Below are 27,423 nucleotides of genomic sequence, written 5' to 3' on the forward strand. Positions count from 1 at the left end.
TGGGCCCCGGTGGCGCCCTGCAACGACTGACTCGGGCCGGCAGCAGTCCTCCCGAGGACAGCCAGTCTGGTATCCCGCCTCCGGTGTGCGGAGCGGCCACGCGCGAATGCCATGCCCGACCCGAGGCCTCAGCCTCGCCCTGGGACAACGCCCTGCGGACACGGGGAGGAAGCAGAACAGCCGGGGGACACAGGAGCTCAAAGGGGAGAATGCAGAAATACAGGGAAAACCAGCCGAGTCCGCGGAAGGCACAACACCGCACGTGGGACCACAGCCTCCTGCTGACGGGACAAGAGGCACCGAACGCTTGGGGCTGGCAAGTCCAAGTCAGTGTTTGTCTCCGGAACCCCGTCGGTGCAGAGACCCGATTTCCCATGTCCTGTGGGCCTTCGCGATAAACCCCGCTAAGCGGTGCCGCTGATGTGTCTTCCCGAAGGCTTCCAGTGCCTAACACAGCGAACCGTATTAAAATGTCCCATTTTAAAGCATCGGTTTGCTAAGGATCCCATAATAGGGGTTCACGTCTGTGTTAGTGAATGAGGTAGAGCAAAATGCCTACAGGACGTAGTTTTCATAGTTGATCATTCCTAACAGAAGAGCAAATAATATAAAAAATTCCTTGTGGGGTGGGGCACCCGGCTGGCTCAGTCGTGGCACTTGTGGCCCTTGATCTCATGGTTGTAGGTGTGAGCCTCCCACTGGGTGAAGAAATTACTTACAAATAAAATCTTTAAAAAATATATTAAAAATTCATTGTGGGAGGAGTTAGGATTCAGGTAATCAACTTGAGCTAAAAATAGCCTCAAGCCAATCATAATAGGTGCTTAGTACCTGCTGTGCTTTTACCCTTTGGCGAGACACCATCTCCAGGGCTCCCTATGGAAGGAGCGACGCAAAAGTCATTTGATTTGTGATCATTCATTTGAACAACTGTTAGTTAATATGGTCCACAATGGGAATTGCATGATGTAGCCGCTGTCAGGCTGTTGAGGTGCGCCTTCCCGGCCGCCTCTCCTCCCGGTGAAGGCGAAGTCACATGGGAATAGCTCTGGGAGCTTCCAGGCCCTCGATTAGAAGGAGCGGCCCCGTCATTGCCGACGTCCTCATTTTCTTGGATTTGGACGCTGACGTCATCATCGAAGACTCCTGACTATCTTTAGGGAAGATTTAGCAGAGATGAGAATCATCTCTACTTTCCAAAATTTTCCGGAATAGGAATCGACTAGATTTTTTTTTTTCATTAAACTTGTTATTTTGAGATAACTGTATATTCACATGTTGTTGTGAGAAATAATACAGATCTACCCCGTTGCCCCCAATGGTAACATGTACAAAACTCAGTGTAATGTTACAGCTAGATGTTCACTGTGAGTCGAGGGACAGAACATTCCATCCCCACAGAATCCCTTCTGCTGTTCTTTAAAGCCACACCTACCTCCCTACTCCATCCTCTGTGGCAACCACTATTCCGTCCTCTATAGACATAGAACATTTCAAGAACGTTACATAAATGGAATCATACACAGCATGATATTTTGAGACTGGCTTTTTTCACTTCCCTGGAAATTCATCTAGTCAACCTCGGTTGTTTGTTTGCTTGGTTTTTTTTTTAAAGTCACATGAAATGAACTGTCCCTCACTGGTCATAGCATACCAAATGCACACCCTTATCCAGGGAATAGAGTTACACTGGTTTTGATGATGTTTATCCTACGCAATCTCAGACAGATTCTAGAACTGCTAAAAGAAGGCCACCTTCCTCCAGGGAAGCTGTGTGCCCGCAAGAAAGACTGAGGATTAGGCCAATATGATATTCCAGACTCTGCATTTTCACTACGATACAAATTGAGCTTAAGAGGCGGAGTAGTTGTAGGTTTATTATCACTAGACACTACATTTGATTTTTTGGTTTGTCTTAAATGCAGACATTTAGAGAAAAAATAGTTGGTAGCTTTTTTCTTTCTTTGAATAGTCATCGACTCATAAGTTTCTTTTTAAAATTTTTAGCTTATTTGTTGTTAGGCTTTTCATAACGTGTGCTTTAAACTAAAGTATGATAATTACAGTTTCCTTATTCAGTTTTTATAACACTGTGAGACTGATTTTCCCCCTACTCTATAGAGGAGGCTGATTAGCGAGGTTACATAATTTGCCTCAGTCACCTAGTAAAGAATTACAGAGTAAGGACAAGAACCACAGATGTCTATGGTTGACGAAGGCCCCAGGTCAGTGAGAATCCCAAAGCTATACGATGCAACAAAGGAAAAACCTTGTTACTCGTTCTTAATAAACTGTTTTGATTATACACCAATAATGTTAACTCTCTATAGAAAAACTGGTAAGCCAAAAAAAAAAAAATTGTTAATGTTTTTGTGCACATACTACCAGAGCAAAAAAAATTTTTTTAAAGAACTTTTACAATCATCTGGTTTAGGCAAGTAAAATTTCATTACATAACACAGTTTCAGTGTACCACTAATTAAGGATTACAATTCATGTTAATGGCAAAAATATTCACGACACGTAGAGTTAACAGTGCATTTCTTATCCAGATGTTAGGTCATGATACCATTATGAAGGTTTCAAAAGGAAAACTTTCTCATAGCTGAATTTTAAATTCCATATTTTTCTATCAGCTCTTTTGCTTTAGCAATGTATGCACTCATGGCATCTTCCTTCGATAACCCTAGAAAGACAAAACAGATTATCTCACTGATGTATCGGGCAATTAAGAAAGTTTATTTCACTTATTAAAGAACTAACAACCTTTTTGGAGGTTCCATGCTTCCCATTTAGCCTTGCCTTTTAAATCTAATATTCCTGGACACTCTGCCAAAAGAAGGACAGATACATTTTCAAGGTTATGTTTTACTCTATACTTCTAACAAACATTGTTCAAATGAAACTTATCATTACTTTTAAATATATTATTTAAAAAATATTAACATACATATACATATACATATATATGAAATACCAATATTAATGTCACCAACTACAGATTGTTTGTAGAGCCCATAGAGTTCTTTCAGTTCTCCGTCATTTGGCCTTGTTTTCATCTTCTTTACATCTTCGGCGATCCTATCAAAATCAGCCTAGAACAAAAGGAAAAAAAGGTGCATGGTGCATTCACTAACTTTCGGCAGGCCCATCTATCTTGGGGGCATTTACCACCAAATACCGGGAACTCAAAAAGAAAGAGGAAGCTTTCAAACAGAATTGGAACCATTACAGTCTGGCTCCACCAGAACTATCGTTTACAGATACCTCTCCTGGTACCTGATACACAGATAAGATAGGGACAACTATATAAAATTCTTAATTATGAGCATTCTTTTTTTAAATGTTTATTTATTTATTTTTGAGAGAGAGAGAGAGAGAGAGAGAGAGAGCGCGCATGCATAATCAGGGAACGGACAGAGAGAGATACAGAATCTGAAGCAGGCTCCAGCCTCCAAGTTGTCAGCTCAGAGCCCAATGTGGAGCTCGAACTCACAAACCCTGAGGTCATGACCTGTGCCAAAGTTGGATGCCTAACTGACTGAGCCACCCAGGCGCCCCAATACTAAAAATTCTTAATACTGAAAATTCTAAAAACTGAAGGAGACACAAATAAATGGAAAGCTATTCTATACTCATGAATTGGAAGAAATAATTTTGTTTAAATGTCCCTACCACCTAAAGCAATCTATAGATTTGTCGAAGCCAATCCCTATCAACATTCTAATGGCACAGTTTACATAGAAAAAAAACAACCTTAAAGTTTGTATAGAACAGTCAAAGCAACCTTGAGAAAGAAAAACAAAGCTGGAGTCATCACACTTCCTGACTTGCAACTACTGTATATTATAAAGCTACAGTAATCAAAACAGTATGGTACTGGCCTAAAAACAAACAGATCAATGAAACAGAACAGAGAGCCCAGAAATAAAAGCATGCATATATGGTCAATTAATTTTTGACAAAGAGCCAAGAATGTAGAATGGGGGAAAGGTCACTCTCCTCACCAAATGGTGCTGGGACCACTTGACTGCCACATACAGAAGAATGAAACTGGACCACTATCTGACACTATGCACAACCCAAAGTGGATTTAAAGTAAGGTCAAGTAAGACCTTTGGTTTAGACCATAAAACTCCTAGATAGAAAATATAGGGGGCAGACACTGGTCTCGGCAATGATCGGATCTGACACCAGAAGCAAGGGCAACTAAAACAAAAATAAAGACATGAGACTCCATCACACTGAAAAGTTTCTACAAGGTAAAGAAAAGCATCAACAAAATGAAAAGGCAACCTATGGAATGGGAAAAAATATTTGCAAATCATGTATCTTTAAAAAGTGCTTAATACTGTTGGTGGGAATGCAAATTGGTACGGCCACTCTGGAAAACAGTGTGGAGGTTCCTCAAAAAATTAAAAATAGACCTACCCTATGACCCAGCAATAGCACTACTAGGAATTTACCCAAGGGATACAGGAGTACTGATGCATAGAGGCACTTGTACCCCAATGTTTATAGCAGCACTCTCAACAATAGACAAATTATGGAAAGAGCCTAAATGTCTATCAACTGATAAATGGATAAAGAAATTGTGGTTTATATACACAATGGAGTACTATGTGGCAATGAGAAAGAATGAAATCTGGCCCTTTGTAGCAACGTGGATAGAACTGGAGAGCGTTATGCTAAGTGAAATAAGCCATACAGAGAAAGACAGATACCATATGTTTTCACTCTTATGTGGATCCTGAGAAACATAACAGAAACCCATGGCGGAGGGGAAGGAAAAAAAAAAAAAGAGGCTTGAGTGGAAGAGAGCCAAAGCATAAGAGACTCTTAAAAACTGAGAACAAACTGAGGATTGATGGGGGGTGGGAGGGAGGGGAGGGTGGGTGATGGGTATTGAGGAGGGCACCTTTTGGGATGAGCACTGGGTGTTGTATGGAAACCAATTTGACAGTAAATTTCATATATTGAAAAAAAATTAAAAAATAAACAATGCAAAAATGAAATAAAATAAAAAGTGCTTAATATTTTAAAAATATAAAGAACTCATACCACTCGATAGCTTTAAAAAAATCAATTAAACAAAATGGGAAAGGAAGGCAAATGGAGAGGGTCCGACGCTGCACAGATCCTCTCGCACCTGTCACTAGTGATGTGGGTGGAGAGCCAGCCCGCCCAGCCTAGGAGGTGGAGCACAGAGCACCCTCTGGGGGAGGACCGAGAAGCAGGGCATCACCTGGGGCTGGGGGGTGGGATGGTAGGGGAAGCGGAGCACCCCCTGGGGGAGGAGAAGGAGGCGCAGCCCAGCAGCAGGGTAGCAAGTGGAGCTCCCTATTGGGGAAGGCTGAGAAGAGGAGCGGTGGTTGGGCTTCAGATGGGGCGTCGGTGGTGCGCACTGATAAAGGGCTTCAGAGGAAGGCAAAAAGAAAAAGAAAAAGAAAACCCCTCCCAGATAACATTCTAGACAAGTTAACTACAGCTGGCCAGACAACATAAAGAAGTCATCAGGAAAGTTGAAAGAAGCTCATTTGCAGAAGAAAAACAAAAAATACAAAAAAAGAAACGATTCCAAGAAAGCTGAAGAGAAAGTATAAAAAGTACAGTCTGGAATGAAAGCTACTTGCTCTAAGGCTGGAAGATCAGGATCTGAGAGATTCAAGACAACAAGCAGGGAAAGCCTTTAGACAGAATTCTTCATATGGTCCCAGAACCAACAGAACTATTGTAAATAAGTGCCTGTCTCTTGAAAAGAAGAGGTTACCAGTGAGAAGGGCTGCAGCCCAGTTGCTGAATAATGCTTGGGGAACGCAGAAAAAACAAAATGGCAAGTGGAAAAAACAAAATGCCAAATGGCTTAAAAGACAGTGGATGAAAAAAATTACGTTAATTAACTTGAATTTAAATAAATAAGTTAAAAATAAATAAATAAAATGGAGATAATAACAAAAAAAGATGGCAGATGATCAGAAACATGAAAACTAAGAAAATCAAGGCTAAATGAAGAATGAGAGCTTGTGTGTGTAGAACTTAGTTATGTAGTTCAGAGAATTTTTCTGAGAAAATCCAATAAATCCTTTATAAATTAAGAAAAAATAAATAAGACATAGAGATGGCCAACAGACACATGGAAAGGTGCTCAACATCACTCTTCACCAGGAAATGCACATCAAAGCCACTATGAGATATGACCTCACTCTTATTAGGATGGTTAAAATCAAAAGACAAGAAATAAGTGTTGGTGAGACCTTGGAGAAAAGGGAACGCTCCCGCGCTATGGCTGGGAACATAAACTGGTGCAGCCACAGTGGAAAACAACAAATTAAAAATCCAGCTCCCACGTGATCCAGTAATTCTACCTCTGGGCGGAAGCAAAGCCCCTGTCTCACAGCGATGCTGGTACCCCCACGGTCACGCCCAGTGGTTTTGGTTTTTGTTTTTAACAAGAGTCAAGACTTGGAAAGTACAAGTTGAGTGCCCTATCAATGAGGTTTTGGGGTGATGGAGGGGGTTCAGAACCAATGGCAGAGAAAGAATTCTTGAAGAGGTGCAAAAGGGTGATTGTTATTAAAGCACGGGGACGGGACCTGTGGGCAGAAAGAACAGCACTGGGGTTGTGAACAGTGACTGGTTATACACTATGGAGATGGGGGAGGTAAAGTCAAGAGGAAGTGTTGTTTTTTTTTTTTAATGTTTATTTTTTTTCGAGAGGCAGACAAGTGCGAACAGGGGAGGGGCAGAGAAAGAGGGAGACACAGAATCCAGAAGCAGGCTCAGGCTCTGAGCTGGCAGCAAAGGGATTTCCAGATGCTAAAGAAGACTCATAGATTACCGGAGGCCTAGCTATTGTCAAGCTAAGGTTGTGTTTCCCTCTAGCAAAGCATTAACATTAGGAAAGTAGGCAGTTCCTGGACTTTAGGCTACTGATAAGATTGCCTTTTTCTTGTGATATTACTACTAAGATATTTGTAAATTGAGGGAGACTCTATCAGTCTAACCATTTGTTTTCTGTCCTTTCCTTTGTTCTTGGGCAGCCAGGAGTGTCTGAGGAATGTCACACATATCCCACCTGGGGTGGCAAGGGGGGGTGGGTTGTGCTAGCTTGTGCTTGACCCTCAGCTTGCCTTATGGTCCCTCATCACAATGATGGATGAATGGATAAGGAAAATATTATACAGACACATACACACACATCCTGGAATATCATTCAGCCATAAAAGGGAAGGAGATCCTGCCATGAGCAGCAACAAGGATGGGCCCTGAGGGCATTATGTGAGGTGAAGTCAGACAGAGACCAACAAATACTAAAGGACCTCACTTGTATGTGGAATCTAAGGTCACTAAACTTAGGGAAAAGGAGGACAGATTGGCAGTTACCACAGGTGGGGATGAAGGGTGGGGGAAATGGATGAATGTGGTCAAAGGTGGCAAAAAAAATCTATCAAGAGAAATTTCAACCCACATTTCTTGTAAGTTTAAAGCATACAAATATAACTTTTTAAAAACAACATTACAGGGGCGCCTGGGTGGCTCAGTCGGTTAAGCGTCCGACTTTGGCTCAGGTCATGATCTCGCGGTCCGTGAGTTGGAGCCCCGCGTCGGGCTCTGTGCTGACCGCTCAGAGCCTGGAGCCTGTTTCAGATTCTGTGTCTCCCTCTCCCTGACCCTTCCCCGTTCATGCTCTGTCTCTGTCTCAAAAATAAATAAATGTTAAAACAAACAAACAAACAAACAAACAAAAAAACAACATTACACTTAGTGCAGCTTTGTTGATCCCCCTCATGGACACTTCCCCCTCTCCTTCCTAAATCCACCCTTTGCCGTTTGCAATAGCTTTGCTACCAACCAGTCTTTGTCTAGAGCTTTCACCACCTGGTTCCTCTTTGCCCAACTCCCAAAGATCGTCAGGCTGGCCGGCAGCTCCCCGTTGACATATTCTGCACAGAGGAATGTCTATGGGCTCCCAGTATTTTTAAAAAGATTTTGTTTTATATTTTACTTAAGTAATCTCTGCCCCCAGTGTGGGACTCGAACCCATGACCCTGAGATCGAGAGCTGCCCACACCACAGACTGAGCCAGCCAGGAGGCCCCTATGTGCTCTTAGCTTTATTCCTTGTCTTATAACCTCTTTATTTCTCTAAAAAGGGCTTTGGTAACTATTTTCCTTAATAGAATTTTTCTATTCTTTAAAAAAAATAAATAAACGTTATTTTACCTTGTGTTATTTAAATCAGGGATAAGCAGGGGCGCCTGGGTGGCTCAGTCGGTTGAGCAGCCGACTTCGGCTCGGGTCATGATCTCACAGTCCTTGAATTCTAGCCCCGTGTCGGGCTCTGTGCTGACAGCTCAGAGCCTGGAGCCTGTTTCAGATTCTGTGTCTCCCTCTCTCTGACCCTCCCCTGTTCATGCTCTGTCTCTCCCTGTCTCAAAAATAAATAAACGTTAAAAAAATAAGTCAGGGATAAGCAGGAAATGTCACCGGCCTGGGTATCAAACAAGAAAAGCTCAAGAAGGCATTCCACCCCCACCCCCATTTTCTTTCTCCAATGCAGAGCTGCCTTTGATCCAAATATCCAAAGTCCCAGTACAGAAAGTGGATAGCCCCAATGTAATGTCAGAACCTCAGTGATCTCAGCAGAGGTGCTGGATAAAGTTTCCTCCAGCGCCAAAGACAGAACAGTAGCACAACTAGGACAGTTGTTTTGTCATGAACAAAAATCACTTGTAAATCAGAGAGACTGGGTTCTCCAACCTAAATAACCTGGAAAATGGCCCAGCCTCCTAATTAATCCCTACAAGGGTCTAAGAAGCATGGGTGCATGTGACAAGGGTCATACACCCTGCCTTCTCTTTCTGAGTTTCTTTCTAGGAAGTTGCCAACTGCTTTAAACAATGTCATGGTTAAGAACACAGGCTTTAGGGGTGCCTGGCTGGCTCAGTCAGTTGAGTACCTGACTCTCGATTTTGGCTCAGGTCATGATCTCAGGGTCGTAAGATCAGGCCCCACATCAGGCTCTGTGCTGAACACAGGGCCTGCTTAGGATTCTCTCTCCCTCTACTGCTCATTTGCACTCTCTCTCTCAAAAAACAAAAACAAAAACAAAAACAAAAACAAAAACAAAACACTGGCTCCAGAGCCAGACTGCCCCAATTAGAATCTCAGCTTCATCTCTTAAGAGCTATGTGTCCTTGGAAGTTATTTAACCTGTGTCTGTTTTCTCAGCCAGAATATGGGACAATAATACCACCTATCCACAAGGTTGTTGGCAAGATTAATCAGGTTAACACATGTAAAATAGTTATTTAAGTTTATTTATTTATTTGGGGTGGGGGGGTTTGTGGAGAGGAGATAGAGAATCCCAAGTAGGCCACACACTGTCAGTGCAGAGCCGACGTGGGGCTCAAACTCACGAACCATGAGATCATGCATGACCTGAGAGAAAGTCAAGAGTTGGACGCTTAACCAACTGAGTCACTTAGGCGTCCCAACACATGTAAAATATTTTAAATAGTGCCTGGGACATGGTGAGTGTTTAACAAAGGCTACCATTATTATTTTAAGTCTCTTTGTGGGGAAAAAAAACAACCTAATTCTAGAGAAACTTATTCACAATGAAACATATGTTGATTTAACAAATAATACCAAATTGTCTTTATACACTCAGCTTTGTAAGCCATGTAGAAAAAATAAAGACCAGCAAGAAGTATACTAAAATATGCAAACAGTAATTGCCTCTGATTATTGGTAAGTCTTCTGGTGTTTTACCACTTTCTATACTCTCCAAATGTTCTACAGTGTGCCCCTCTTGTGTCTATAATCAGGACAAAATGAAAATGCTCCATAAGTGCCCATGGCTTCCTGAGGGCCGGACAGGGCTATTCAGAGGCATAGGGATCTTTGCCTCCAGATTTACTTGCTGTAAGGTCTTATACCCTTTCCCAGTGACAGAAACCCAATTCCCCTTGGCAAGCCAAGCCTTGAGGAGAATTCTAAGGATTCTCAACAACCATGCTAGGTCCCTGCCTTCCAGGAAGGAACCTCTGGAAAAGCGTTCCTCATAATGTGGGGGAACATGGAACCATTTGATAACCTAATGAAACGCTTGGCCCTCTTTACAAGAGGTCAGCCCCTGACACAGTTTCACACACAACTTCAAGGATCCCCCTTTCTTCTCCCTTCCAGGGTAGAGAAGCCCATTCCAGAGCAGGGACCAAGGTCATTCTTTCCATCCAGCGTGCCATTTTGTGGTGCCACAACTTGATACATTCCTGCTCCATGGTGTGGCTCCCATGTACCCTCTCTATGGGGCCCTTCCCGGTGCAACCATGAGGAGCTCAAGTGGGAAGAGCACTGGCCTCACATCAGGATCTTGGGTTTGAATTCCAGCTTTGAGAGACAATGCCATGGGACTCTATGCTAGCAACAAAGTTCTTGTGATTCAGACTCCACCCCCACCCCCCCCAAATGATACTATTAACCTCAGGGGGAAGGTGTTAAGATTAAATGCCATTAAGAAAGCACATATTCTTGATTTCATTCTGTTGACTCTGCCCAGCCAGAGCTCATCACTTGGATCATACTACTTAACGCACGTACTGAACACCTATGATGCGCCAGGCCTTTGCCAGGCACATGGGGACGAAACAGGGCAGCCGGCGCCCAAGGAGCTCGGGCTCCAGTGGGAGATGAGCAAGTCAACAGTGATCACGTGATACTTGCTATAGTGGAGGAGCTGCAGGCACTCTGGGGACACAGAGGACAGAGTGTCAGCGGGCGTGGAAGCAGCCTTCCCAGAGGACATGGCGCTTAGCCCAAGCCCGAGGGGTCAGCACCCGAAGGACGGACAGGGGCTTGGAAGGGGGCTCATAATACAGTGATAGGTACAGGAACAAAACTGTATACACCTAAGAGTATAATCGAATCAGTGTGTGTGTGTATATGCACACTTATACCATGCACATGTATCTATGTATACATGCACCTGTATGTGCAAGCACGTACAGGCATATATATATACACATACACATTTTTCACACATACTAGAAACGAATCCATTGTGTTAGCAGTGGTTGTCACCTGGGTGAAGGAACTCCTGATGGCCTTTATTTACATTTGTTCTCTTTCCCCAAAGTTCCCACCCTGAACATTTACTTTTTTCGCATATCAGCAAAACAGTATTTTTTACTGTAGTTTTACAGCTCTCTGCTGCCCAAAACAACTTTTGCCTGAGAGAGGCCCCTGGCTGTACCAAGGAGCGAGGCGGTGCGGGTGGGACCCCAGCCGCCCTCGCCTCCATTTCTCAGATGGGAAGAACTGGAGGGGCAGGGCCGCCTGGTCCTCCCGGAGCAACTCGGTGTCCGCCCTCCCGGGAACGTGAGACTACTTGGCGTTTAACCAATCCCCGGGGTTCACAAGCGTTGCCATAGGGAGCCCCGGCTCGCCATCGATAGATGGCACCGGTGCGGTCCCCACTGTCCTAAGTGGACGCTCGCGAAGCAGGTGGGAGTGTCCTCGGGGTCACAAAGGACAATTCGGGGCGGGCGGGAGCGGGGATGAGGGAAGGGGAGGAAACGGGGGCAAGAGGACTGCAGGCAGCTACTGTCCCAAGTTCCAGGTCCGAGCGGCCCGCCGGCCAGGAGCGTCACGCTTGCCACACGCGCCACTGCAGCGATTCCCTCGGGGGGGGGGGGGGGGGGGTAAACCCTCCCTCACGGCCTTCGACTTACCTGCAGAGACATGGTCACAAAACCCAACCTCAGCCACACTCCCGACGCACACTCACCCAGACCCCGCCCCGCGACTCCTTAAATAGCGGCGCGCCTCCGCCCGCCAGCTCCCATTGGATGGTTCCCGTTGGCCATTGGTTCTGGGGGCGGGGCTGAGCCGTGAGCCGCACCTGCCGTGTAGGAGGCAGCGGTCCGGCTCTCCAGCCTCTCGCAAGGGTGGTTAGTTGCGAGCGAGGGTGCAGCTTGGAACTGGAAAGGGAAAGAGCTGGGAATTTAAATGAGTTCCTCTCCGCTCTTGGCTCGCTCCCCAATTCTTTCTCAAAAGACCGTTTTCAGGAAATCCAGAGAGGTCTCTGCAGGGCACGGAAATCAGTGGGGATTCCTTTTTGTGTATATATGTATACCTCCGCCCCCTCGTAAACCGAGAAACCTGGACTGTAGGCAGTATATTGAGACCTCTCACGTCTCCTCTCCCATCTCTAGGTGCAGTTCATCGGCAATGAAAAAGGCGTCTTCTCTTTAAAAAGCAAAAATACGTTCTGAACACGTGCTGCAACCACCCTAACTAGTTCTCAGGGCAAAGGCACAAAACTACGTGCGTATTCAATTTGAGCCCTTTCGCCAGGGGAACAAATCCAGTGTCACCGCAGCTCTACAGATACACAGAATGAGGTTGTGATTCACATTGGATTAATTGTTCAAAGAACTGGAACGGCATTTTCTGGTGATATGAGGAGTTAATTTTCCACTCTTCATTTATGTTTTTATATATTTTTAAATGTTTATTTTTGAGACAGAGCACAAGTGGGGAAGGGACAGAGGGGGAGAGAAAGAATCCCAACCTGAGCGTGGAACCTGATTCCACGCTCCAAGCGGGGCGGGAGGCGCTCTGTCCCACAAACCGTGAGATAATGACCTGAGCTGAAATTAAGAGTCAGAGGCTTAACCCACCGAGCCCCAGGTACCCCACCTCCCCCGCCCACCACTACCACCAACTCTTCATTTAAAAGAAACTTTCGTGGATGACTCAGTTGGTTGGGTGTCCAACTTCAGATCAGGTCATGATCTCACTGTTCGTGAGTTCAAGCCCCGGATCTGGCTCTGTGCTGAAGCTTGGAGCCTGGAGCCTGCTTTGGATTCTGTGTCTCCCTCTCTCTGCCACTTCCCTGCTCGCACTCTATCTCTCTCAAAAATAAACAGTATTCGGCGCCTGGGTGGCTCAGTCGGTTAAGCGTCCGACTTCAGCTCAGGTCACGATCTCGCGGTCCGTGAGTTCGAGCCCCGTGTCGGGCTTTGGGCTGATGGCTCAGAGCCTGGAGCCTGCTTCTGATTCTGTGTCTCCCTCTCTCTCTGCCCCTCCCCCGTTCATGCTCTGTCTCTCTCTGTCTCAAGTAAACATTAAAAAAAAAAAAAGTATTAAAAAAAAAAAAAACTTTCATGGAGCCAGGTGCCCGGAAGAACTGACAAATTCAGGATTTAGAAAGTTACTGACTTGAAACGTCTAACAATACAACATATAACCATGCAAGAGATGGGAAAGATAGGCCCTAAAACATTTTAGCTTGGTTTTTTTTTTTTTTCATTTTAGCTTGTTTTTGCATAAAACTACATTTAAAAAAATATTTGCTTGTCTTTTTCGTGTAAATCCCTTGGTTTTTAAATTTTCTCCTTGAAAATTTTTTCATGGTGTAATCAGTGAATTTCCAAGTAAAAGACAAGAAGCTAATGTTAACAAAACGCACTGGCCAGGCTTTTTTTTGGTTTTTAGTTTTTAAATTTCCAGGTGATGGGAAATGCACTGTGGGGTACAAAGGCAAAAGGCAGCTTCAGGACAGTGAGTGCTTTCTCAGCTGGGGAAGCCCTCAAGTGTTCCAGTAGGGAAATACGGGGTGAGGGCCAGTATCCGTGTGAACCTGTAGCTGAGACATTTGGGCATTATAGTCATTATAAGAAATCAGGAAAAGAAGGGCCTCTGACTCCTCTGGGTCATGATCTTGAGGTTCGTGGGTTCGAGCCCTGCGTGGGGCTCTGTGCTGACAGCTCCCAGGTTGAGCCTGCTTGGGATTCTGTGTCTCCTTCTCCCTCTGCCCCTCCCCGACTTGCGCTCTATCTCTGTTTCTGTCTCTCTCTCAAAAATAAACATTTTTAAAAAATCAGGAAAAGGGGAAAGGGAAGGTACACTGTGCTGTTTTATTATCTAATGTTAAGAACTCTTTTCAAAGCATGTCCTCTTGAGTTGCCCTCCTCTGACCAGAGGCTAGAGCCACGGTGCCTTGTTCCAAGGAACAAAAAGAAAGAAAAGACAATGGATATATTGATGTCTCTGTCCAGTGATAATAATATACTAGGTACAGTGAAAACCCAGCTTTCTGGAGCCCTTAGGAAGTGAATCAATTTGGACAATCAAGTTCTTTTTTTTTTTTTTTTTACTATATTGTTAAATATTGATTACAGATCAATATACATACATACACTCATATATATGTAAAATTTTAAAAATAAAGGGCACATTTATGAAACTACCACCAGTTTAAGAAATAGAACATTACCAGGGTGCCTGGGTGGCTCAGTTGGTTAAATTGACTTCGGCTCAGGCATGATCTCACAGCTCATGAGTTAGAGCCCTACTCCAGGCTCTGCGCTGGCAGCGCAGAGCCTGTGTGGGATTCTCTCTCTCTCCCTCTCTCTCTCTGCCCCTCCCCGCTCATGCCCTCTCTCTCTCTCAAAATAAATAAGTGGACATTAAAGATTTTTTAAAAATAAATAGAATATTATCCTTACCTTTGTGACTCCCTTGATTCCATTATATCCTATCTTCCTCATTCATTCATTCAAATAGTTACTGAGTGCCCACTATGAGCAAGGCACTGTTTTAGGTTCTTGAAAGACATTAGTCAACAGAACAAACAAGAATCCCCATCCTTGCATTACATTCTGGTAGGGCATTGCAGACAATACCATATATAATAAGTGAATTCTATAGTCTATTAAAAGATTTTAGATTATAAGTGCAATTAAAAAAATTTTTTTTAAGTTTATTTATTTATTTTTGAGAGTGAGAGAGTGAGAGCATGAGAGGGAGAGACAAAATCCCAAGCAGGCTCAGTGCTCTCAGCACAGAGCCCAATGTGGGGCTCGATCTCAGGAACCAGGAGATCATGACCTGAGCTGAAATAAAGAGTCGAACGTTCAACCAACTCAGCCACCCAGATGCCCTGATAAGTGCAATTTTTAAAAAGAGCAAAAGAGATGGTAAGTCTTTTTTTTTTTTTAATTTGAATCCAAGTTAATTAACATATAATGTAATAATGATGTCAGGAGTAGAATTTAGTGATTTATCACTTACATATAACACCCAGTGCTCATCCCAACAAATGCCCTCCTTGATGCCCATCCCCCATGTAGCCCAACCCCCCACCCCAAACCCCTCCAGCAACCCTCAGTTTGTTCTCTGTATTTAAGAGTCCCTTATGCTTTGCCTCCCTCTCTGTGTTTATCTTATTTTTCCTTCCCTTCCCCTATGTTCATCTGTTTTGTTTCTCAAATTCCACATATGAGTGAAATCATATGATACTTCTCTTCCTCTGACTGCCTTACTTCACTCAGCATCCGCCTTGTTGTAAATGGCAAGGTTTCATTCTTTCTGATTGCTGAGATGGGCAGTCGTGGGTATGTGGGGTGGAAGAGGTAACCTGCAACGGTAAGTAGGGGACACAGGGCAGGTCTCTTTGAGAAGATGGCATTTGAGTAAAAGCTTGAAGGAGGTGAAAGAGCTGATCAGGAAGACCCCCTAAGAGCTGCATCCAATACAGAGACCCTCAAGAGAGAGCTTCCCTGGCAGGTGTGAAGAACACCAGGGAGCCAGTGTGGCCAGAGCAGAGGAGCAGAAGAGGCCAGGGAATAGAAGATGGAAACCGGACAAGACCTTGCACAAAGGCATTTGGGGTTAAATGGGAGTGAAACAGAACCATTGAAGAGTTTTGAGTGCGATCTGCCAAGATACCACTACTTTTTAAAGGGATCACTCTTGTTGCTGTGTTGAAAATAGATTGCAGGGAAACAAGGTTGGAAGCAGAATCTTTACCATAATTATAATCCAGGGAAGAACTTACAGGGTATCTCAAACTCAGGTGGTAGTAGTGAGAAGTATCTCAGATTCTGGATATATTTTGAAGGTAAAGTCAACAGTAGTCCCTCAAAGATGCTACATGGGATGTGAAGGAAAGAGAGGAGTTGGAATAATTCCAAGAGTGTTGACCTGAGTCACTGGGAGGCCCACTGGTGGAGTGGGTTTGGCGGGGAGCAAAGATCAGAAGTTTAGTTCTGGACATGTGAGTTTTGAGATATCAGACATCCAAGTGAGATGTCAAATAGGCAGTTGGATATCAAGTCTAGTTTGGGCGGGGTACATTAATGTGGTACTCATGAACAGAGAGATAGTATTTAGAACCCTCAGACTGGGTGACTCTAGAAACTGAGTGTATATAGATGAAGAAAGAGGATTGAAGACTAAGCCATGGAAAATCGCAACATTAAGAGCTTGGAAAGGAGAGGAAGAATGAGTGTAGGAGACAGAGAAGAAGTGGTCATTGAGTAAGAGAAAAACCAAGAGAATGTGGTGTCCAGAAAGCACATCAAGTGAGAAAGCATGTCAGGGCGGAGGAGGACTGAGAGTTATCGATTGGATCTTGGTCATTGTCAAGATCACTGACAACCTGGAGAGAGAAGTTTCAGTGCAGTGGTGGGGGACAAAGGCTGATTAGAGTGTGTTTAAGAAAACACCAGGTGTGGCGCACCTGGGTGGCTCAGTCCGTTAAGCATCCAAATTTGACTCAGGTCATGATCTCATGGTTTGTGAGTTCGAATCCGGCATTGGGCTCTGTGCTGACAGCTCGGAGCCTGGAGCCTGCTTCCAATTCTGTGTCTCCCCCGCTCACACTCTGTCTCTCTCTCTCTCTCTCAAAAATAAATAAAAACATTTAAAAATTTTTTAAATAAAATAAAATAAAAAAAGAAAACACAAGGTGCAATTATATAATTGGTTTTTGGACTCTCCCTTTGTTTATCCCTCCACTCATGTCAAACTGTCTTAATCATTAAATCCTACCTATTTTGTTCATCCTCACAAAACGTTGTTCTGGCACTTTGCTCCTCCCTCTAAACTCTAACATCCATGAGTCATGTTCCACAAAAGAAAATTCTTGAATTTTTCTTAGAATTGCATTGAAAAGCTACATCAGTTGGGTGGGGGAGGAGAAGCAGATATTTTTGTGACAGTTTCACTATTCATGACTCATATCTTTTTCAATTATTTTTCTGTAATGTTTTCAGAGAGTTTTCCAATTTTCTCCATTAAAGGTCTCACACATCTTATATGTATTTTTTTTTTTTTAAGTAGGCTTCATGCCCAGCACAGAGCCCAACTCGGGGCTTGAACACACCATCCTGAGATCAATACCTGTGCTGAGATCAAGAGTCCGATGCCTAACTGACTGAGACACCCAGGAGCCCCTTAAGGGGATTTATTTCTAAGTATCTTTATAATTTTTTTATTACGTTATAGATGGAGTCTTTAAAAAATTTGCATTGTTCATCCTTTTGTAACTGGTACAGAGAAAGGGAATTGATTGTTGTCTATTGACTCTTTATCCAGCAGCCTTGATAGATCTCTTAAGTTTTAATTACTTTTCAGTAAATGATTTGGGATTTTCTATTTATCAAACAATAGTCTATGAATGATGATAGTTTTACTTAGTCCTTTGCATTCCTCAAATCTTTCTTTTCCTTGCCTTTCTGCACTAGCCAGGACCTGAGTATAATAATGGCTAGGAATAGTATATGGTTCCTTAAAGGTAATGTGTTCAGTGTTTCACCATCAAATGTGATATGTTCGCTGCAGCTGGCTTATTTTGATGGATATACATGTTTTAGTAGGTTAAGGAGGTTTCTTCCTATTTGTAGTTTGGCAAGACTTGTTTTCATAAATGGATGTAGAATTTCATCAAAAGCTTTTTTAATGTCTCTGTTGGGATTGGGATGATCATATATTTCCCCTTTAATCTTTTCAAGAGAGCTTACATGAATTGATTTTTGATTGTTAAACCAACCTTGCATTCCTTATTAATTTTGAACTTGATGAAATGTTTCTCTTTTTTTAAATACATGACTGGACTGTGAGTTATATTTTGAGGGATTTTTCATCCATCTTTATTTTGTAACTTCCCTTCTTCATACTGTCTTGTTTTGTTTTGTTTTGTTTTTTCCTGTATCAGCATTATGCCGGCACATAAAAACGAGCTGGGAAAGCATCCTCCTGTCTCTGCGTTCTGGAATAAATTGTGTAGAATGAAGAAAATTACAAATGAGAGAAGGTCGCACAGCAGCCAATGACACTCAGGCTGATTTTCTGCTTGCTGCCTCCTTCACTTCCAGTCCCTGAGGTTAAAGCCACTGTCCAAGCACAAGGGAGTCTAATGCTTACCCCACCCATCCCCCAACTCGCAGCCAGAACGAGCATCCGAAAACACAAGCGGCATTAAGCGTGCATATATCAGGGGCAGCCGAGTTTTCTTATGATAAACTCCAAACTATTTTTGGCAGCAGACTTCGCGCTAATGCTAGTGAGGCCCTCGGTGAAAGTCACCAGGGAGATTTTTCCCAGAAGAACCCATTAAGGGTTCTGACGCCTTGCCAAACTGCCCTGTGGAAACACCAACTGGCCTCCCCCATGAGCACACGAGAACCGCGGGCCAAGCGCTGCAGAGCTTTGGCGGCTCCGGCACAAAGAAGGCCACAGGGCCTCGGCAGTCTTGCCCAGGTAGGGGTGCCGGTGGCCGCCCCGCCCCTTGTCTCCCTGGAGGCTCCTGGCAGCCTTTTAAAGGTTAAGCTGCCGTGGTTTCGGAAGCAATGCTCTTGAATGCTGCAGAGGTGCTGCTGTCCACTTAAGTGGAACTCCACTGAGAGATGGCTGTGACCGCGTGGACCCTTCTATCCACTGTGCAAAATCCCCTTGGCTGGAGTACGCTGCACACACAGCGGGGCAAACTTCTTCCTCGGCTCCTACTGGCCACTCTTTGTGTGCAGCCCCTGGCCGGTCTCCTGCACCTTCTCACTGGGCTGCATGAAGTTCACGTTCTTTCTACCCCATGTCAAGTGTAATGAGCATTGCTTGGCCTCCCCACAGTTCTCCTTCATCACTGTTCCTGCTCTCAGTCTGTGAGGTCTGAGTGTCTCAGTGTTTGCTATCAGTGTTTGCTTTCAGGTTCCTTCTGGCAAACCTGAAACACAGATGTCTCAGTATAAACTTGAACCTGAACCGGCTGAAGAAGTTCTCAGTGGTCCCCTGCCGCCCCTTGCCTCGGGAATGGCTCATCTGTGGGAAGTTGCCAAGGTAGATCGGGTTTCCTTCGGCCACACCCCGGAGGAAATTGGTTCCCTCTGTGGCTTTGCCACTGCTTCTGATGTGTGGACAGAAGAAGTGGCCAAAGGGACACAATTGGGAGTCTGTGCTGGGCTGGGGCACCTGAGAGGTCTGGGGGGCACAGCCCTGAGGCCTAACTGGGCCGTGGCACTTGGGTCCCTGCGGGTGTGGCCTTGTTGGGAGACTGGGGTGCAGAGGTGGAGTGTGGAGGGGAGCACAGGCTGTGGAGGCCCCAGACTCTGGCAGGGTGAGGCTGTCTCTGCCCTTCTGCATGGAGGCCTGGCCGAGGCCAGCCTCCTTCCAAAGCAGGGAACTCAGAAGTTGATTTGTGCTGGTGGAGGGGCCACTGCTTCTGAAGGTGAGGGTGGTCTCTTCCTCTCCAGGCAGGGTGGGGGACTGGTGGAACTTCTACCCTGACACCTGACCATTGTCAGGTGGCCCATGTTCTGTGTTGCTCTGCTGAGCGCTCTTAGAGCAGGAATCAGAGGTGAGAACAGCCAGCTCACGGCTACCTCGCTCTGTGTTGCAGACTCCACGCTGTACCTGGTGAGACGAGAAAAGCATGCTGCTGTTGGTTAGCTCAGCCGAAGCCTGGGGTTTCTGGGCCACGACATGGCCCTCCAGCTCGGCTCCCTCGTAACTCAGGAGCAAACAGGAGGTCATTGCTTCCTTGTGCTTACGGCCCATCAGCGAGTCTTGATCTCTTCCCTATGTGACTCCGGGCACGATCAACTCAACCAGGCTTCCTTGTAGTCAGGGAGTGGCTCCACATAAGGGTTTTTTAGTTCATCTCCATGACCTGTATTCATCCATAGATCTTGGGCTCTAAAGTGCTCTCTTGCTGAGACTGACAATGAGAGATTTCTTGAGCAGTTTTTCACATTTCCTGCATGTGTAAAAGGGGATATGGTATATTCCACTGAGTACTCCTTGGAGGCAGGGGTCCGCTGACCAGTGTCTACAGAACACCCTCAGATTCCACACACCCACCACGGTTCCATCTTATCTGACCCTGGAGGAGTTCTGGGACAGCATGGAGAGGGGGTTGCCAAAGGAGGCACCCAGCTTTTCACCAAAGGTGAATTGTGACTGAAGCCAAAGTCTTCAAACTTACCATGTCAGCATCCAAGAACATGCCTTTAAATCTACGGACAACACACTCCTGGTGACCATACCCCACAGACATTATCTGATGGAATTTGCCTGTGGCCTTCTTTTCTTGCAGACTGCCGTGAGCCAGTAGGAACTCAAGTTCCTCTCTTTCACTAGAGTATTCCAGGATAAGGCAGAGTCTGGATCACTTCAAATAATTGTTTTGGGATGGTTCACGGCCTTCCTGATTCTTATTCACAGGATAGTCTCTTGAGTTTGGAGGAGTTCTGCTAAGTCTTGTCAATGATTTTAATGACTACCTCTTTCCTAAGGCAGGATGCGTCGAGCCAACTTCAGCTTGGCCAAGTTAACCCTTGATGATGGTCTTGAGAGCTGGTGGCTGGCCATATGGATCCTCATCAGCAGAGACAGCAGAGAGGCCCAGGGGCATGTTGGACTTACTGTTGACTTTGGAGTCAAGGTATCCCAAGGCCAACTTAAAATTGGGAGAAGTTGGTGAGAAGCTTGGCCCACGTCACCTCAAAGGAAAATTCCAGAGTCCACCTGATCAGCTGATCTTTGTAATGGAATCAAAACACAATGCTAGATGAGCATACAAATAAACAAAACTGAACACTAACAAACTAAATAAAAGGAAAAGATGAGAAAAAAATTAAAAGGAAGAAATGAGAAAAAAGTAAAGAAAAAAATGAAAATGAGATAAAAAAGGAATAGTAAAGAAAAATGAGTGAAAAAATAGTATTTAGAGTGGTATTAAGTACATTCATAATGCTGTGTTAACCATCGCCAGTATTTCCAATATTTTTTCATCCTCCTAAATAGAAACTCTGTGCCCATTAAACACCTTCTCCTCCCCTTCCCCCCAGCCTTGGTAACCTCTCTTCTACCTTTTAATCTATGAATTTGCCTAGTCTGGGGACTTTATACAGCATGATTGCACAATGTTTGTCCTTTTGCAACTGGCTTATTTCACTTAGCATAATGTTTTTCAAGTTCATCCATGTTGTAGCAGGTGTCAGTATTTTATTCCTTTTTATGGCTGAATAATATTCCATTGTATGTAAATATGACATTCACTCATTCGTTGATGGACATCTAAATTGTTTCTACCTTTTGGCTCTTGTGGATAAAGCAACTATGCCATTGTCATACTAGTATCTGTTCAGTCCCTGCTTTCAATTCTTTTGGGTATATCGTAGGAGTGGAATTGCTGGGTTATATCATCATTCTACATTTTAACTTTTAGAGGAATTGACAAACTGTATTCCACAGCAGCTGCATCATTTTACATTCCAACTGGTGATGTAGTAGGGTTCTGATTTCACAGTATCCCTCACCAACCTGGTTATTTTCTGCTTTTTTTTTTTAATGTTTATTTTATTTCTTGAGAGAAAGACAGAGTGCAAGCCGGGCAGGGGCAGAGAGAGACAGAGACACAGAATCCAAAGGAGGGTCCAGGCTCTGAGCTGTCTGCACAGAGCCCAAAATGGGACTTGAACCCATGAACCATGAGATCATGACTTGAGCCAAAGTTGGATGCCTAACTGACAGAGCCAACCAAGCGCCCCTCTGTTGCTTTAATAATAGCCACCCTCATGGATGTGAAGTGGTATCTCATCATGGTTTTGATTTGCATTACCCTAATGATTAAGGATGTTGAGCATCTTTTTATGTGCTTATCGGACATTAGTATATCTTCCTTGGAGAAATGTCTTTTTCAAGTCCTTTGCCCATTTTTGAGTTGACTTTTTGGGAGACTAACTCACAACCCCAAGATCAAGAGTTGCATGCTCTACCAACTGAGCAAGCCAGGGGCCCCATGGTTTTTTGTTTGTTTTTGCTTTTTGTGATTGAGTTGTTGTTCTTTATATATTCTGAATATTACTCCCTTATCAGATATAATTTGCAAAAATATCTTCCCCTGTGGCTTTTCACTCTCTTGATGGTGTCTTTCGATGCACAACGTTAATTCTGATGAAGAACCAATTGATCTATTTTTTTCTTTTGTTGCCTGTGCTTTTGTTGTCAGATACAAGATATCACTGCCAAATGCAATGTCACAAAGATTTTCCCCTATGTTTTATGAGTTTTATGGTTTTGGCTCATAAGTTTGGATCTTTGATCCACTTTGAGTTTAATTTTTCATGAGGTATAAGTAAGGGTCCAACTTCATTCATATGCATGTGGATATCCAGTTTTCCCAGCACCGTTTGTTGAAAAAACAGCTCTTTCCCCATTAAAGGGTCTCGGCCTCCTTGTCAAAAGTTAATTGACCATTTATGTGAGAGTTTATTTCTGGGCTCTCTGTTCCATTGATGTAGAAGTCTGTCTTTATACCAACACCACACTGTTTTCATTACTGTAGTTTTGTAGTTAGTTGTTAATATCTGAAAGTGTGAGCCCTCCAATTTTGTTCTTCATTTCCCAAGACTGCTTTGGCTGTTCAGGGGTTCTGTGAGATCTGATATGAATTTTAGGATTTAAAAAAAATTTTTTTAATGTTTATTTATTTTCGAGAGAGAGAGAGCATGAGCAGGGGAGTGGCAGAGAGAGAGGGAGACACAGAATCCAAAGCAGGCTCCAGGCTCTGAGCTGTCAGCACAGAGCCCAACGCGGGACTCGAACTGATGAACCATGAGATCGTGACCTGAGCTGAAGTCAGATGCGTAACAGACTGAGCCACTCAGGCGCCCCTAGGATTTTTTTAAATGCAACAAAAACGCCCATTGGGATTTTGATAGGGATTGCAATGACTCTTTAGGTCACTTTGCGTAGTATTTATCAAGATGAGCACTTCTTAATTGTGGCTGAGCATTTAATCTGGAAGACAAACCACAGACACAAACCTAATGCCTGATTCCTGCCACCAGAGATTATGTTAAAAAGGCTGTGGGGTGCAAGCACCAGGAGTGACACAGCAGGGCTGAGATCTATTGTCTGAAGCAAAATGTTAACTCTTTTATTTATTTTTATTATATTTTAAAATGTTTTTTATTTTTTGAGAGAGAGCACGTAAGCAGGGGAGGGGCAGAGAGAGAGGGGGACAGAGGCGCAAGATTATGACCTGAGCCAAAGTCGGATGCTCACCCAACTGAGCCACTCAGGCGCCTGCTAACTCTCCTTTTAGAATAGCCTCTGCATAGTGTATGTGGTGGTCCAGGATTATTCAGGTCCTACTGACCTGTTCGACCTCATCTTTCACTGCTCTCCTTCCTCACTTGCACATCCCACCCCCAGCTATCCAGGCCCATAGCTAGCTACCACCCCACTGTCTGGAATGCTCTTCCCCATCTTCTTAACTGGCCCGGCCCTCTTTCAAGACTCGCACCTCCTCCTCCAGGAAGCCTTCAGGGTAAGAATTATCTTTAGTGTGGGCTACAAGCCTAGAGCCACTTCTCTCCTCTCCTGTCATTCTCACCTTCCTTCCCAGGGCTCCCCCTGCTGCTTGGGTCTCTTTCCCCGTTCTAACAGGTCAAGCACACTCCTGCCTCAGGGCCTTAACCTTCCCCCACTCTTCCCCGGCTCAGTCCTCCACTTCCTCCAGGTCTTGGTTGAACCGGCACCTCTCTGTGAGGCCTTTTAGCACCCAGCCCAGCTGAGACACAGAGAGAGAGGGAGACACAGAATCTGAAGCAGGCTCCAGGCTCCCAGCTGTCAGCACAGAGCCCGACGTGGGGCTCGAACTCACGAACCATGAGATCATGACCTGAGCCGAAGTCAGACGCTTAACCACTGAGCCACGCAGGCAACCCAGTATAAATGTCTACTTTAAAAAAGTCTAAAATTACAGGTTTATGTTTATGTATATCTATGGTACATTGTGAATAGTTACCTGTAGCTTATTTTGTATCATACAGACACTTTATTTCCAAAATTACTGGTGCTGGCTCTTCAGGACCTATAGAAAATCTAAAGCCTAGATTCCTATCACATTAGGCCTCTGCCCTTAAAAAGAAAACAAAACAAGGGTACCTGGCTGGCTCAGTCAGTGGAGCGTGTGACTCTAGATCTTGGGGTTGTGAGTTTGAGCTCCACATTGGGTGCAGAGGTTACTTTAAAAAAAAAAAAAAGAAAACCTCAAAAAATAAAACAAAACTCTAATAAATAGAATCTATTAAAAAAAAAAAAAAAAAAAGAACATCCCAGACAGCTCTTTGACCATTTAAGATCTTTCAAATATCTCTTTTTGAATAGGACAGCTCTGCTCCAAGGCCCCCTGACAACCTTGCATGTCTCCATCTAGCCATGTAGGCAAGGCTTGACTGCAGGGGCAGAATGCCTGAGAACCCTTCTGCAGCGAGGGTCCCTATCTTGTGGAAGACTCCCACAAAGGTGTTTCTCTTCGGGGCGCCTGGGTGGCTCCGCTGGTTAAATGTATGACTTCAGTTCAGGTCATGATCTCATGGATCGTGAGTTTGAGCCCTGCATCAGGGTCTGTGCTGACAGCTCAGAGCCTGGAGCCTGCTTCGGACTCTGTCTCCCTCTCTCTCTGCCCCTCCCCCACTCTCTCTCTCAAAAATAAACATTAAAAAAATTTTTAAAAAAGGTGTTTCTCTTCCATTTCCCTAGTTTTAGTGGAGACTAATGCTTTTCACCTTGCCCCCTGCCCTCTCTGCTCGCCACCTTAGGGTATATATAGCTGCAGGTTTCTGTGTAAGTCTATGAAACTGCTCAGCTGAAGTTTAAAGCGGGCTTGTCAATGCAGTGACCCCATCACTCATGACACCTATGGTTAGTGATCTCTGGGACTAGGGATGTCCCGTGGGCCTAGGGAGGCAGGGAACTGATAATCATGCTGATCTTGCTTTTGCTGTCTCAGAAGTATAATAAATGGCCTACATCCAATTAGATTCTTTTTCTCCTTACTGGCCTTATCTATGGATGTGTGGCACGTCACCATGCTGTTGCTTAGAGATCGCTTAACGGCTTGAAATGTCTCACGTTTAGGTTGTATCTACAGATAGCTAATGACATGACTTATCACCAAGGCCCTTAAACCACTCTTACATCATGACAAGCATATAAATCTACCAATAGTCCAATTCTGGAATTAATGTAAAAAGTAAACTTCATTATTCAAAGACCAAATTGAGGCTTTACAGGGCAAAATAACTGTAATAGCTGTCATTACAAGGTTATATATACAGGGGCGCCTGGATGGCTCAGTCCCTTAAGCACCTGACTTCAGCTCAGGTCATGATCTCACAGTTTATGGGTTCAAGCTCCTTGACCGGCTCTATGCTGACAGCTCAGAGCCTGGAGCCTGCTTTGGATTCTGTGTCTCCCTCCCTGTCTGCCTCTCCTCCACTCACACTCTGTATCTCTCTCTCTCTCTCTCTTTCTCTCAAAAATAAACATTTAAAAAAAGGTTCTATATACATATGTACATATATATACATATACACCACGTGAGTTAAAGTGATAATTTGAAGACTATGTGAGAAACATTAAAAAAAGTTATATGGAAAGAAAATCAGAATACAAAATTTAATCTGTATTATTTCACAATTTAAATACATGCACAGATGTGAAACAAATCAGAAAGGAACATTGAAAGGAAATGTGTTTTGAAGTAATTGGGTCACGGGAGAAGTGTTTGGTTTTTTTCTTGCAATGTTTGTGTGATCCAACTTCTTTGAAGTGTGGTTGTTCATTTTAGCAAAATTCTTGTGGCAATTATAGTGGCAGTCTCAAAATAAAACACATGCACTAAAATCATAGAGGCTACTGTTAATTTTTATTAACTCTTAATTCAGATTGTCCCTACATTTATCACAGTTACACTTATCCAGCACTTTTTCTGTGCCACTGGGCTAATCATCTTACAGAGATGATCTCTTCTAATAAGCACAACAGGTACTATTTTTATCACTTCATGGAGAGGGTTAATTCGCTTGCTTTAGGAGTCAGATACTTGGCCACGGATGGAGTTAGGATTTCAATCCAGGCAGCCTGGCTCCAGAGCCATGGGGTGTAAATGGTAGGTAATACTCACAGAGGGAATGCAAACTGAGAAGATGCTACAAATCTAACTACACAGTCTGGAACCTTAGGGGGACAAAAATTTATGCACATTTCCTTCCCATCACTCTAGCATTGCAATTAGGTATGTGCGTCTGCATTTCTCTTACAGCTTAAAAGCTAGAGATCTAAGACTACTTTAAAACTGAATGTTGGCAGTTCATCACGAACCAATAAGATTCATCTTATGAAACAAAAGCCTGTTGTTACACTCAAACTCATTGTAACTTCATTCTTTTTAATCTTTTCATTTGTGATTAAAAAAAAAATCAAACTGTACTTTAACCCTGTGTAACCTGCAATAATTTTTGACCCAAGGGAACACAGTTTTTTGTTTACTTTATCGCCAGTTGGGCGCTATGTAGGTGACAAAAACTGAAAATACAGGAAATAGATCCAAAAAATGGAAAACAAAACGAGCAGTGAAGAGATTGAGGATGGAAAATTTTTGAGAAAGATGGAGAGAGGAAAAGTAAAGTGGGGGAGGGGCGCTAAATTGGGCTGGAAAAGAGAAAGGAATGGGGTGGGGAGGGAGCAGGCTCTTTAAGTCAGAAGCAACCTACTTTCTTCTAAGTTCTGGCCACAGCTAAATCAACAGGTTCAGAGGCCTGACCTTGCAAACGTCCTTCAGCTGTTTTGCGGTTGTCCGTGCCTTCCTAGCGACTCCATTCATAACCGTTAGTTTCCACTGGTCGGAGTTGCTACGGCGGACTTTTGGAGGACTTTTCTGAGCCGCCGTCGCAGAAAGCAAAGTCTTCTTTACTCTCTCCTTTCAGGGGGCTCATGATTGCCTACATTGTTGCCTGTAAGCACTTTTTTTTTTTAATCGCAAACCACCCCTCATCCCCCGTTTATCTTGATTTTCCTGGTACTGGGGATGCGACGGAGATGGGGGCACCGGGACAAGGACCAGGGTTTTGCGTCCCCTTAGGCAAGCCAAATACAGAAAAGCGGGAAGAGAGACAGAGCCAACACCGCCAGGCGCTGAAAGGTAGAAACTGGATTAGAAGGGCGTGGGCGACGCGTGAAAAACCAGCCCTCTCGCAACTACAGTTGAAGAGCCCCCAGACCTAGCCTCGGAGACGGTGAGCGGCGGGTTACCACGGCAACCGTGATGTCTCGCGAGACAGACATT

At 44.2% G+C, this 27,423-nt stretch overlaps 1 protein-coding gene across 5 annotated transcripts; it reads right to left on the bottom strand.

The window, feature by feature from the left end:
- Window positions 1-1,124: 1,124 nt before the first annotated feature.
- ACBD7 (acyl-CoA binding domain containing 7) lies at window positions 1,125-27,328 on the bottom strand. Of its 5 annotated transcripts, XM_042993732.1 has the most exons (5): window positions 26,902-27,328; window positions 2,978-3,095; window positions 2,767-2,829; window positions 2,570-2,686; window positions 1,125-1,154 (listed from the first exon to the last, which is right to left on the bottom strand). In XM_042993732.1, the coding sequence occupies exons 1-4, from the start codon at window positions 26,959-26,961 to the stop codon at window positions 2,613-2,615; spliced, it is 315 nt and encodes a 104-aa protein (XP_042849666.1). In that variant the 5' UTR covers window positions 26,962-27,328; the 3' UTR covers window positions 1,125-1,154; window positions 2,570-2,612. The 5 variants fall into 5 exon arrangements, with proteins under 5 accessions (XP_042849666.1, XP_042849665.1, XP_007081316.2 ...); XM_042993731.1 differs by lacking the exon at window positions 1,125-1,154 and having other exon boundaries at window positions 2,432-2,686; XM_007081254.3 differs by lacking the exons at window positions 1,125-1,154; window positions 26,902-27,328 and adding an exon at window positions 11,735-11,774 and having other exon boundaries at window positions 2,432-2,686.
- Between the last annotated feature and the right edge of the window lie 95 nt (window positions 27,329-27,423).

Source organism: Panthera tigris, chromosome B4 (assembly GCF_018350195.1).
Source record: "Panthera tigris isolate Pti1 chromosome B4, P.tigris_Pti1_mat1.1, whole genome shotgun sequence".
NCBI classification, from domain to species: domain Eukaryota; kingdom Metazoa; phylum Chordata; class Mammalia; order Carnivora; family Felidae; genus Panthera; species Panthera tigris.